This window comes from Lepidochelys olivacea (genome assembly GCF_965140295.1).
Source record: "Lepidochelys olivacea isolate rLepOli2 genome assembly, chromosome: 8".
Taxonomy (NCBI): domain Eukaryota; kingdom Metazoa; phylum Chordata; order Testudines; family Cheloniidae; genus Lepidochelys; species Lepidochelys olivacea.
The window spans coordinates 95,274,497-95,287,960 of NC_140418.1; the positions used below are offsets into that span (position 1 = coordinate 95,274,497).

The 13,464-nt window shown below is 41.9% G+C and overlaps 1 protein-coding gene and 1 long non-coding RNA gene across 3 annotated transcripts in view; one reads left to right on the top strand and one right to left on the bottom strand.

Moving 5' to 3' along the window:
* Positions 1–2,445: 2,445 nt before the first annotated feature.
* Positions 2,446–7,243, bottom strand: LOC311525437. The gene is made up of 3 exons (XR_014712772.1): positions 6,994–7,243; positions 3,679–3,782; positions 2,446–2,681 (listed from the first exon to the last, which is right to left on the bottom strand). It is a non-coding gene; the product is annotated as an uncharacterized lncRNA (long non-coding RNA).
* Positions 6,331–13,464, top strand: part of USP24 (ubiquitin specific peptidase 24) — a 108,575-nt gene continuing 101,441 nt past the window's right edge. For both annotated transcript variants that reach the window (XM_084637586.1, XM_084637587.1), the window contains exon 1: positions 6,331–6,717. In XM_084637586.1, the coding sequence (XP_084493712.1) occupies positions 6,397–6,717 (321 nt within the window). In that variant the 5' untranslated portion in view covers positions 6,331–6,396. The remainder of the gene's footprint in view (positions 6,718–13,464) is intronic.

Below are 13,464 nucleotides of genomic sequence, written 5' to 3' on the forward strand. Positions count from 1 at the left end.
TCCACAAGGCCTAGGAGTCTTGCATTTATTTGTTGTTTTTAACTACTTGCCTGTATCACATGGTGCCAAATAACACCTACAAACTCTTTGTCTCTGTTAAAATCTTCATTTATATATTTTGCCTATATTTGCCTAGATGTCTTAATATCTAACTGCATTTGTGTGTTTACTTTGTTAGTATCTGTTATTGTATTTGTATTTTATAGGATACCTTTCATGATCCTTACTGAGCCCTTTTGATTCCTCACTTTAAAATTTCTCTTTAAAATTGAAGAGAAGCTAGATTATTCCTTCACAACTTCACCAGAGAAGCTACTGGAGACAGAACTCTCTCCGATATCCTTTCTTCTGGTAATACATATTGATGTGTTAAAAGAGGAGGTGCTGCAACAAATAGCTATATTAAAGAGCTGGAAGTCACCTGCTACTATAAAGCACACTCATTAGGCCATCCCTCATTTATAATGTTTTAAGTTAATATGTATTATGTTTGGGGTGAATGAAGATAGAGAGGGGATGTACCTGTAGCCAATGATTTAAGTTTATTATTCATTTATTGTGTGATTTAATGATTAATCAACATGTTATATCATATATATTCATTGTATGTTAATTAGAGTTAATTAGTAGGATTATACAAGTATAAGATTGATCAGTATTTACAGGAAATTATGTATTAGATATAAGTAAGACAAGCTAAAATTCAAGAACCTGTAGGCTGATGCCTGCAAGATTTTAGTTTAGCTATTTTAGGCCTTGGAGACAAGAAATGCTGACATAAGTAAATGACCGAGGAATACGCTCTAAGATTATGGGAAAAAAGGCACCAAGTGGTAATGTTGCGAAAGTCTAGCCGAAAAATTAAATTTTAAATTATAAAATGCTGTAAGAGCAAATCTTGTCTCTAACATGTATCTTAACACATGGTATGTTAATGAGAACCTACACGGCCTATAGAATTCAGGGTCCCTTACGTTTCTAGGGGACACAAACCAGTAAGAGAGGGTTGACACTTCCGTGTACATGCGCAGAATGTAAGTATAGACAAAATCATTATAAAAAAGGGTGCCCACAGTGGGAAAATTGAGCTTCCTATGGGAAACTTCCAACAGGATCCATCCCCATATTGATGATCAATCCATGAGACGGCCATCAGACTCTAACACCATCTAGTAGGATGTGAGTATGTCTGTAGTTATAAATGGTGCATGGATATATTTAGGAATTGTATATGCTGTAACATTTATAACCTTGTTGGCAGCTTTAATAAAACGACTAAAAATAATGAACCTTCTTGTAATTGTGTTACTTGCCTTTGGTTTCATGTGTTCCTATGAGCTCTAAATATAAAACAAACAGAGATAACTCTTATTAAACTTAAGACTGTAGCCGCCAAAGGCAAACCCACTGTAGCATAACCATGCTAAAATTAACATTAAATAAAATAAAAGGCTACATACCTAACTAAAATAATAAAAACGACCATCTCAGCTCAAGAGCAACGTACTATTAATTTCTTAATTTATTGCATAATCCTGCCATGTTTGTTGACAGTTGTGTGTGCCAAGTTCTCACCCACAGTTTTCACCCTTCTGCTCATGGAGAGAGATGCTGTTCATTTGGCTGGCTACCAGGCTGAAAATCTCCATTATCATCATCTGACCTGCCTGCGTCAGGTGCCTTATCCTAAACCATTAAAGTGAGTCAAAAACAGTGTTCTTCCCTCCCAAACAGAACACAGCTGCTTTTATAATGCACATGACTTGCATACTCTGGTCACCCCTGGTCTACACTACAAACTTATGTCAGTATAACTATGTCACTCAGGGGTGTGGAAAATCCACACCTACCGACCGACCTACGTCCTGGTGTAGACAGTGCTGTGTCAACAGGAGGGCTTCTCCTGTCAACATAGCTACCGCCTCACGGAGAGGTGGAGTACCTACGCTGATGGGAGAAGCTCACTAAACGCTACAGTAATACAGCTACACCAGTACAGCTATGCCGCTGCAGTGATGTAAGTGTAGACAAGCCTCATGTCCCTTCATAGAATGTCTGGAAAGAGAAACTCTTTGTGGAAATCATTAATATATATGTATTTCTTACTCCTGTTTTATGCAACTCCTATTGCTTACCTACCTGAGTTTTGAGTATTAAAAACAATAATGTACCTGTCTTTTTATTCCACTTCCCTGTATGTCTATTTATTTATAGCTATAAAGGATTTATAAACAGGAAGGTTTAATCTCATAGCAAACTCTCCTTGATAACATGTTACTCTGCTACTTCAGGGAGTCAATCCTTTAGCATAAATAAATTATACAGAGAAAATAAAGGATTTGATGGCAGTATAACAAATTTAAATTCTCCTCTACTAAAATCGCCAAACATTTTGTTAGTCACTTTCAGCTACAAGGAGCTGAAGCTTTATTTATAATAGGCACATAGGAAAATAAAAACATGATCTCAAAATTTTTTTCCAGTAAATTCAAAGATTTTGGGTGAAATCCTCACTCTGTTGAAGTCAATGGGGAAACTCCCATTGGGCCAGGATGTCACCCTTTGCCTGTGCTGTGCATGCATGGTCTCCACAGCAATACAACTGTTTGTTCTCACAGAGTGAAAATGTTGCATTTGCTGTTTAAGTAAAGGTGATCTCTAAAACACAGCATTGCTTGGATCTGTGAAGAAAAGAATAAACAGCCAGTTAAAAATATAAATCAACACAACAGCCCTACATCAATATCTCTGCAAAAGTCATTGTACTTGATTCAGTCACATCTTATTTTTAGGCTGGTTGTCTATCCAAGGTAGCTATGACTGCCATCCCAAAAGCTGTCCACAAGGTCATATACTTCTGGCACCTACCAAAACATTAGTGGATACTGCAAAATACTCTTTTGTGAGTAAGTAACATTCTTGGGGGTTCTTAGGTATTTGCATACCATTGATTCTGTAGGAACTGGTTAACTTCTGTAAAAATAACACAATCCAAATAGCTGGTAAATTCACACTATATTAAATAGGAACACAATTAAATCAATCACTGAATACATACCCACATTCCTGGTGACCAAAGTACCCATTTTGATGCTCTAAATTAGGGGTGGAAAACCTATGGCCTGCAGGCCGGATCTGGCCTGTTGCTTAATTTCACTCGGCCTGTGGCAAGCCCCGAGCCTAGGCGCCCCGCAGGGCTGAAGCTGTGAGCACTGGCTTGCCCCACCATGGGCGGGAAGCCCCGAGCCTCGATGCCCCCCTCCCCTACCCCACGGGGCTATGTGTGGCCCGCCATTGATTTTTTCTGTGGGCCAATGGCCCATGATAGAAAAAAGGTTCCCCACCCCTGCTATAAGCATCCTGTGACCTTAAGAACCCCTCAGTGCCAATTGGCAATGGGATTACAAGAATAGCTTGATATGTACATTCTCGTTCACCGAAGAATATCACGTGAGGTCTTAAATGAAAGCCAACGACATGTTGGTCATTAATATTGTTGTGAAATGTGAGTACAGTAACTATGTAAGGAATTATGTGTGTATATTGAGAATATGTTCCTAAAGTCTGTATCAAGGCAGAATTGACAGACAGGTTTTCTGTCATAAAAATGATGTTTATCACCTGTCTCGCCTGCATGTAAGTTAAGCATATAAGTTAACACAATGGAGACTCACTTACCTATGAAGTCAATGGGAGGGTTGTGAACTCAACAGGGAGGCAGCACACCAGAGAATATGCTATGAGGGTAGGGGTCATCCAAATTCTGAAGTTCAGACAATGAACTTTGGGGAAAATAAGGAGAAAGCAAGGAAGACAACCCTTTATCCTGCACCGAGCACGTAACTGGTTAGTACAATTACATTCACAAAAACAGGATCACAACCTGCCATGGTGGGAAATGCTGCAAAGAACATTTGGATGAGATAAACTTCTTTAGACAGAAAGTTCGCCTGTTAGGTTTAGTCTCTAGAAATCATGTTATAAATATACATGTTTTATTTGACCCTTTTGTTCCCTTTATCCTTTTTCATTGTCTCTTGTATCTTGAACCTTTGATAATAAATGTATTGTTGTGCTTCCTTGCACCCTCCAATACCCTTCTGGGTCTCTAGGCACCACATCCTCTTTGCAATGCTCATTTGGGCGCGTTTGCTCAGCTAACCTCCTCCATCTGGGGCATAAATTCCTTCTAGTGATATCACAGGAAAAATGTGTGCAACTTGGGACCCACAATCTTCCTGGAGGATTATTTGACATCCTCCCCAGTACCTCCACTGAGCTGTAAAACATGGTCTTTGCCTGAGGGCAGTCTCCAATGAACCCTGTCTGGTGAGATGGTAAAAGGCACCTTTGGGACTGGCACTCCTGGTTTCTAAAGTGACACTGCACTGTTATCACTCAGTGCTACCTCCACACTTGGCCAAAATGTCATCAGTTTGCCCAATATAAAATTACAACTAGCTAGTTTCAGCACTGCTTGACTATAATAGAGCATCTATCACTACAACTGAGTCCACCGCATTCTGCTTCCCTGCTACTTCTGCCTGCAAGCCAATAAGGCTTTAATTCATTCACCTGCATGCAAAATTACAGATGTAGTCTGCTGAGCTGAGTGCTGGGCTTCCTCTGTATAGCCTTAGGCAAGTCACTTAAACTCTGTGTGCCTCAATTTTCCCATCTGTAAAATGGAGATAAGTCTGACCTACTCATAGTGTGTTGAGGACTAATTAATGGTTGTAAAGTGCTTCGAAAATGAAAAAGTGAAATGTAAGCACTACTGTAGGTAATATGATTGACTGAAGAGTCAACATTCAACATATTAAATGGATCAACCAGAAATGCTGGAATTTTTCTGGAGCCTGCCACATTTGAGCCTCGGCAGCTCAATGAACTCTAGTACCTCATGACTGGAGTCAGTGTGAATGAAAGTGCCCTCCTTGTTCTGGAAGGTGAATTCCAAAACAGCTCACAACTTCCACACAATTGATTTGTACGTAGTTCCATTAAAAGAGTGAGAGGAATTAGAAAGTCTATATTGCGTGACTTTTTCTGCCCATTGGTTTGTTGACATGAGGAGTGTGATGGCTAGTGACATACTGAAATACAAAATGAGTCAACATTACGATGTCAAGTTGTCCGTTGTTTCACCTAAAAACTGTGTCTCTCAAAATCTTGATCTTCATAGATAAGTACTGTAACAAATCCAAGGCCATCTGGGACATCAATGTCACTGCATGCCATACCATGGCCACTTGGAATTTCATAAAGATAGTGAAGACGTAGGCGATCCTCCCACTCCAAAAGCACAGGTCCTACTTCTTGAGTTAAAGGAGACTCTTCAGTTGAGCTAGAATTGCTACAGTTGAGCAATTCTAATTATAGTCAGTAGAGGATTTAATTGGGGATTGGTCCTGCTTTGAGCAGGGGGTTGGACTAGATGACCTCCTGAGGTCCCTTCCAACCCTGATATTCTATGATTCTAGGATACATACACAGTACTCAGCTCATTACAGCATTATAACCAATGCCTCTTTCTTACTTGTAGTGTCCCTGATTTTAGGATCAACTTTTCCAATTTCCTCCTAAATTGCACCCACAGGGTTTGCCTCTACATCTGCAGAATCCACCACGTTTGCGCCCGCATTCCTTGAGCCTGCCTGACCATTTGCACACATACCTCACATTTACCTCTGTCAAGTCCTCATTTATGCCACCAATTCTGCCAGCCTGTGCAAATACAGGGTTTATGGGCACGGCAGAGATGGGCACAAATAAGCAAAGCAGGCAGAGGCAGGTTTGGGAGGCTCTTTCCCAGTCCTTGCTGCCCGTCCTCTAAAGGACAGGGTGGCATTAGTCTGGAAAACCCTCGTCCACCTCTCTTTCTGTCTCCCTCTAGCATCCTCCTTCTTCTCTCCTTGCCTTGCAGCCTCCTCCATCAGATCCCTGGCAGTCCCCCTCCATTACCCTCCTCCTCCTCCACTCCTGGGAGCCTCCATCCCACTCCCTCAGCCTCCCCTGGCACCCCCCTGCCCTGAGACCCTTCGCCCCCTCAGGCTCCCCAGGAGGCGGCATCCACCCCCTGAGAGCCCCTCCCTCCTGTCCCCTCTCCCTGCCCCCGCAGCAGCCTTCTCAGGTTCCCATGGCAACCTCTTCCTCCCTCATACCCCGCCCCTGCCTCGCCTCCATTCATGCCCAAGAAGCCACGCCCCTCCCCTGTCACGTGACCAGGGCCCCAGGCGCGTTCCCCACCAGGGCTTTCCCGGCCGCTTCCGGGTGGGTGCGGGGCTCGCGGTCCTGAGGCGGAGGGGGAAGGCGGCCGTCAACATGGCGGCGCGCAGAGCGGGCAGCGCCTGAGCCCGGCTCCCGGCCCCGATCCCCCCCGCCCCCGGCCCGGCCATGGAGAGCGAGGAGGAGCAGCACATGACCACGCTGCTGTGCATGGGCTTCTCGGACGCGGCCGCCATCCGCAGGGCCCTGCGCCTGGCCAAGAACGACATCAACGAGGCCGTGGCGCTGCTCACCAACGAGCGGCCCGGCCTGCACTACGGCGGCTACGAGCCCATGGACAGCGGGCAGGGCCAGCCGGGGCAGGGCGGGCACGGCTCGCCGGCGGGCGGGCAGGGCTCCCGCGGAGGGGACGGAGACGGCGGCGGGGGGAGCGGCGGCGGCGGCGGGTTCGACCCACCTCCCGCTTACCATGAGGTGGTGGAGACCGAGGTGAGGCGCGGGGGGCTGCCTGGGACGGGGCCCCTCACCGCTGCCTGGGCTCCCGGGCGAGCTGAGCGCTGTCAGCCGGTGCCGGGCTGCGCCTAACGGGCCGGCCGGTGTCGCCTCATCCCCGGGTTAACGGGCCGATCCCCCGCAGGGGCCCGGCCCGGGAGGGTGGGATAGCGACCCTGTGAGCAGAGCCCGTCCGCTCTGCTCAGCTCCCACCGCTCGCCCGGCAGCGTTGCGGGCTGCTCGGCCACCTCCCAGCCCCGGTGCACAAAATACCTGGCCGGGGCCCCGGCATCTTGGTGTAAGGGGGCCAACTCCACCCAACCTGGATGACTGGGCTACTGGGCCAAAGGCATCGGGGAGCTGGTAGGTTTCCAGTGCTGCGTTGGGGCGGTTCCAAAACTCAGTGGGTGCACGGGTGAGGGCTGCTCCCTGATGTGCTGGCAGAGCAGAGTCTGATGGTAGCTTTAGCTTCTCCCACAATATGGATCCTGTTGTAGGTTGCCCCCAAAATGGAGCAGCTCTACCCGTGGCATGTGGTAGCTAGTTTCAGCCATCATCAGCTCAATTAATTCAAGGTATCGCTGCCACCGCCCCTCTTTGGTGGTTGTGGAGAGAATATGCCGTATTTATTTATTTCAGTTTCTGGAAAGTGAAGTGCTTGCCATTCGCTCTAAGCATTTTAGGAACACCGCATTATCTGGCTTTGCCAGGCTTATTTTTTTTTCTTTGCCTCATTGCATCAGCCAGGTGGCTCTACACTGCAATGTTCTTTTATTATTATTATTTTATTTGGTTAAAAGAAAGAAAAAAGAAAAATTACAGTGTGATTACCTTGGTTTATTTTGCACAAATCAAAATAGAGTTGGGTTTGTTACTGGATGCTAAGTTAATACAGATAGAAGTAATGGGAATAAGAATAAATGGCAACTTAAAAGATGGTGAACTGAAATAAAAATGCTTTAAAATATTGATTTTTCAAACATTATAATTTAAACTTATCTGTATTTCAGAATAGCTTTTTGATAAAGGTACTGAAGAATATTGCCCCTTCATAACTTTGCCTCTTCCTACTGGTCTGCTTTTGTCTCTTCTCTCGTCTCTTCTCTGTCAGTTATGCCAGCCTTGTCATCAACCCTTATGCCAGCTTCTCATGCAAACCTCTTCATGCCTCCTATGCTGCCTCTCATGTGGATGCCTTCTCTGACCTTACGTGTAAAGCCATTACCCTTTCTTCCCTCAAATCTGAATTCAAAACTCACCTTTCCCATGATGCCTTTAAGAAATGAGGCAATAAATGTCTAGATTGTTGAATGTAGGGGGATGGCTGGTGCTTATCTCTGTTTTTTAACGTTGCTATTATATGCGTAGGGGTGTGTGTGTATATATGTATACACAAGCTGTACCCCTACTTTCACTGCATCACTTTACTTAGGCATATCTTAGGAACGTGAATAGCCCTGTTGAACTCAATGCGTTAAATCTTCAGTAGATGTGCTATGATGAATTATGTTACATGCATAACGTTACTCATGTGGAGGTGTCTGCAAGATCGGAACCATATATTTAAATCAACAAAGTTACAATGGGTAAACCACAAACTGGTTTTTAGTGTCTGCCTTGGAGAGACTAGTGGGGGACGGGTATCGTGATCCCAATATGTGTGATCTGTTGTCAGTAAGCAGTTTATGACCAAAGAAGGGATATTTAACGTCTTTAATTTCAAATAAACGTGTATAGTTACACATGAGATAAGATGCTTTTTTCAATATGATATTTAAAGGGACACGGGTCATTTAAACATTACATTTGTCTTTTTTTTTAACCTATTCTTGTTACAAATGATATCTAAGATTGTGATACTACCTCTGATAGAATAGAGGGGGGAAATTCCTTTGTTTGTGTATTTGATGCTTTGTGTATAGTGAACTTCACTGTTCCCCTTTCATAGTAAAATATTTCCCTTTTAGTGGTAGTGTTACAGAAACTAGGGAAACAAACAAAATACGGAAAATATGACAAATTGCAGAGGGTTTAGGAGCATTTGGGAGTACAATTTCAGCAATAGGATCCACACAGATGCAAGGGTTCTTCCACAGTGACAGATCTGATTACAAGATTGAGAGCCTAATTTTTTGTAATGTAAAAGTCTGACTCACAGGAATAGTTTAGGAAACAAAATTAGATGTTTTTGTATTGCATTGTTACGGTTCTTTACTTATTCCAATTTTTCCTCTTTAAGGTTTGAGCTGTGACCAGCTATTGTATTTTGTGTTCATTTTTTTAAATTGTAACCTGGAGCATTCCTATATATACTCATATTAGGAGACTACTATAATAGACACCTTCTGAAGCAGAGCTTCAGGATATACAATTAGTTAAAGAGACACAGACCGCTGAGAAATGTTTGTTTGCAACATAAGATGCTCTTTCTCTTACTAATGCTAGCTTACATTATTAAAAACGAATACATTTTAAAATCCAGTTTACATTTTAATTTGTTTTTCTCATCTTGGACAATGAAAATTAAGTTCTTAATGTTCTTAATGTTGCAGTGTTCAGGTTCAAACACTGCAGGGGAGTTGCTTGAGCGGGACTGGTTATGTTTTATAAAAGCTTGTCTTTACAAAATTAAAATTTTGGCCAAATACATGTTGATGCTTTTTCTTGTTTCCTTATAGTAATTTTAGATGCCCCCTTTGTGCTTCAGCTGAGTTGTTTCTGGGATAATTTTAATGAGGTTTTAAATAAGGTGTTCTCTCGAGAATCCATGAAACTTTCCAGAGAAAAATATTTCCACAGCATTTGGATATTCCTAGAAATGCCTATATATTATGTTTGTTGTGATTACTAGAGTTGCATGTTAAGCACTTGTATTCACAATTTTTGATAAATAAGCAAGGTGATGGAATTTAGAATAGTCCTATAATTCACTTGCTGATTATGATGCATGCCATTATGGTGGGTTATATTATTGCAGAATTCCCTACCCTGAGCTACCAAAAAAGTCTGTTCAACCATCATCAACTCCATCCATCTTGGAGATATATAACGGGGAGCCTGTTTGCTTGCTGCATTATCTGCCTGTGTGGGCATGGAGTCCATTAAATTTAAGGCTTAAAAAAAACCCAAAACACATTTGACATTTTGGAGACATTTCTGCGCTCTTAATTCCACTTATACTGTCCTGTTCTTTGAGGCCCCATGGGACTGGGGCTTTTGAGTCTGAGGCTTGCAAGAGGAGATTGTGTCTGTGTCTTGGTGGCTCTGGGGTTGTGGGATCTCTTCTCTTTGGAACTTATGGTAATAACTTAATAAGTCCTCTTTAGAAATTCAAATCCTTTTTTATTTCAAATCCTGTTTTAGTATGGCATGTTTCTGATTTTAAGGTTTATTCTCTTGAATTACAAATGATAAACTTTGATTCAATGATTAAAATGCCAAAACTGCTTGTAAATATACACTACGTACATTTAATAATAAAGTCAGTGATGAAGTACACTGTAATTGCATAAATAATATACTTGTTAATTTGTATTTACATTGCACGTTAGGGATATGCAGTCTAAAACTAGACAAAGCCAAAGGATGAGAATCTAAAAGTTGGAGTGTTCAGATAAAATCCCAAGAAAATACAGGAAAGGAAGAATTTAATCAGGAAGATAATATCTTGATCAGGAATACTCTGTAGTACATTAATAAAAGTGATGTAATTAATAACATCTCTTGGTTTAAGCTTCGTGATGAATGGGTGAGTTTCAGTGAGCAAGGCCCAAGGGTCTATCTGCCTGTGCCCACCTTCAGTGACTGGATTAAACATTTGTTATGTGTGGAGAAGAGCTAAGGAACTTTCTCATCCTTTGATGATAGTAGGAAGGATTGTGACTGTTATATTGTTACCATCCTCTAAATGGATCAGAATAAAAATTCTCCTGTGAAGTCAGAAACTGATCTTAAAGAGAGAATATGGTGGTGGTGGTAACTCTCTTACTCTGGTTATTGAGAGGAAAATTTAGAGGGCTGGGAGCTCATTATATAACTTAAACCTTGCAGTATGACAGAGTAGTAACGTGCTGTGTGCTTCACCCATACTAGATGCACTTGCTGATCTGCAGTTTTATGTGTTAGTTTCATTTCCTAACTTTACAATTAAAAAGAATCTGGAATTCATATTAGTTTTTCAGGTTTTTTAGATAGGAATTTCCTTGGTGCTCATTCCCTAGTATCTGAACAGTTCACATACCTGAGGTGTTACTGCATTTTTCAGCTACCAGTCTAATTAGCAGTGATGGCTGGGAAACTGAAACTATGTGATTCAGTGTCTGATTCTTGCTGTAGTCTGAACCAGTGTCACTGCGCACCAAGAGCCAGTAGTACAAAATTTGATCAGTTTCATCAGGATAAAGGTGTGTACCTTCTATCTCTGTGAATCTGGTTGTTAGTTTTGACCTGAATTAGGGGTCTCCTGCTCTTTCTCCCCCCTCTTATCTTCTCCACTGACTGACACTTGTCTCGAGTGCTGAGCAGGGCAGAGCTGAGGCCCTTGCTCAGTACTGACTTCAGGGGGACTGCAAAATGGGATCCTCCAGCTTGGGGAGTACTGAGCAGGCCTTGCAATTCTTGAGCATAGCCAACCCTTGAAATGGGATAGCAAATATAAAGTTCTGAAATGTATGAGATATGAAAAGACAGCATGTTTTCTATTCAGCATTTACTTCTGGCATATAATGCTGTTTAAAAGTCAGTGAACACAAATTATAATAATAGCATTCAGCGTACACTAGCATATTTCTGCTGTTTCTGTTGAACTTCATGTTAGCATTTTAAGACTTGCCAGAAAGTATGCACGGTAGAGTAATTGCCTCTCTGTTAAATCTATTTCTAGATTATCACTTAAGTGGCACACAGTGCAGGGATGTTATGCTTTTTTTATCTAGATGGTATGTTTCAATACAGTTCATGAACCTGTGGTTGGAATTTATTTTTTACTACAGGATGTTTTTCTCTGGACAGAACTGTGGTGGTCTGGTGAATCACATTGTATTAGTGTGTTTGCCTTAAAAAAGTTTCCATTTTTTGTAATACAAAATGGAAGAGCTTCAGGCATAATATAGGTTACAGAATGGGTTTGTATTCCACATTTTCAGTTGGAGTTCTGTTACCGCTGTATAATTCATACTGCAGGTGTAAATAGATTTATAAATGATTGAGTGCTTTATGTAGTGGTGACTGTGAAGGCAAATGTGACCATTATGCAGTCGCTAATGTACGCAGAAACTTGGATGTTAGAATCTGTTATGTTGAGTGAGGGAGAATGTTGGCCAGAACAGAGATGACACTGGATACGTATTGAATGCTGGAAGAATGTCACTTTAAGATAACATGAAGGATACCAGATCAGCTGCCCCTTTTCTTCCCCCCAAGTACTGCAGTGTCAGCCTGGGAGGGGATCCCTGATCATGGTGTGAAAACTGTATGCCTCATCCACTAGCCCAGTGGTTCTCAACCAGGAGTACACATATCCTTGGGGGTACAAAGAGGTCTTCCAGGGGTTACTCAACTAATTTACATCAGTGTTTCTCAACCTAGGGGTTGCACCCCTAGGGAGGTCACGGGTTGGGTTAGAGGGTTGCAAGCGCAGGGCTGACATTAGGGGGTGGCAAGCAGGGCAATTGCCCAGGGCCCCATGAAGGTAAGTTACAGACTTCAGCCCTGCTGCGTGCAGTTCAATCTTCAAACAAGGCTCACAAGTGAAAAACAGCCTGAAATATCACGCTGAAATGTAAGTACAATATTTATATTCAAATTGATTTATTTTATAATTGTAGGGTAAAAATGAGACAGCAAATTTTCAGTAATAGTGTGCTGTGACACTTTTGTATTTTTATGTCTGATTTTTGTAAGCAAGTAGTTTTTAAGTAAGGTGAAACTTGAGGTATGCAAGACAAATCAGACTCTGAAAGAGGTACAGTAGTCTGGAAAGGTTGAGAACCACTGCACTAGCCCAGAAGTAAGGCTGCTACCACTGAACCATCCTGATGCACTGAATATATTTTGTATGTCATGGTTGAGAAAAAAGGAAAAATTATAAATTCCTCTTTGTATGTAGACTGAAACTTGAACTATACAGCAAGCTAGTTTATTTACTTAGAGTGAACTAACTTTTAACTAAATGTCATTGCAAATAGGTGAGGCCTATCGATTACAGTTAATCTTGTTTGCATCTTCACGCGCATCTCACCAAGAAAAATAAAAATTGAATGTCAAAATTCAAAGAAATGCCTTCCCCCCTCCCCCCACAAAAAAATGTTTGATTATTTTTGCTACTCTTCTGAAACATAATTAAGCATCACAGTAGGGTTTCGGTTGCCCCAAAAGGTCCTCCCTGTATAAGGCAAAACACCTTGGACCAGCTAAGTTATACCTGCTTATACAAGTCTTGATTAGGCCCTGTTAGCATAACATAAATTGAATGCATATTAGATTTACTCCAAACGGCAGACAAATTGATTTGGAAAAAATATAGAAATCTGCACACCACATTCTTTAAACATGGATTTTAAATTAAGCTGTTTTCACAAGAAGTATGAAGTGTTTACTCTTTTCATATATCTCTTGCTGATCAGAATAGAAGCTGTTGTACATGCTTGAAACAGGCTTGTGAATGAATGATGAAGATGAATGTCAATTTTTTAGCAGTAAATCTACATACTTTCTCTTCAGAGAGTGGTATCAGAAAGTGAGCAA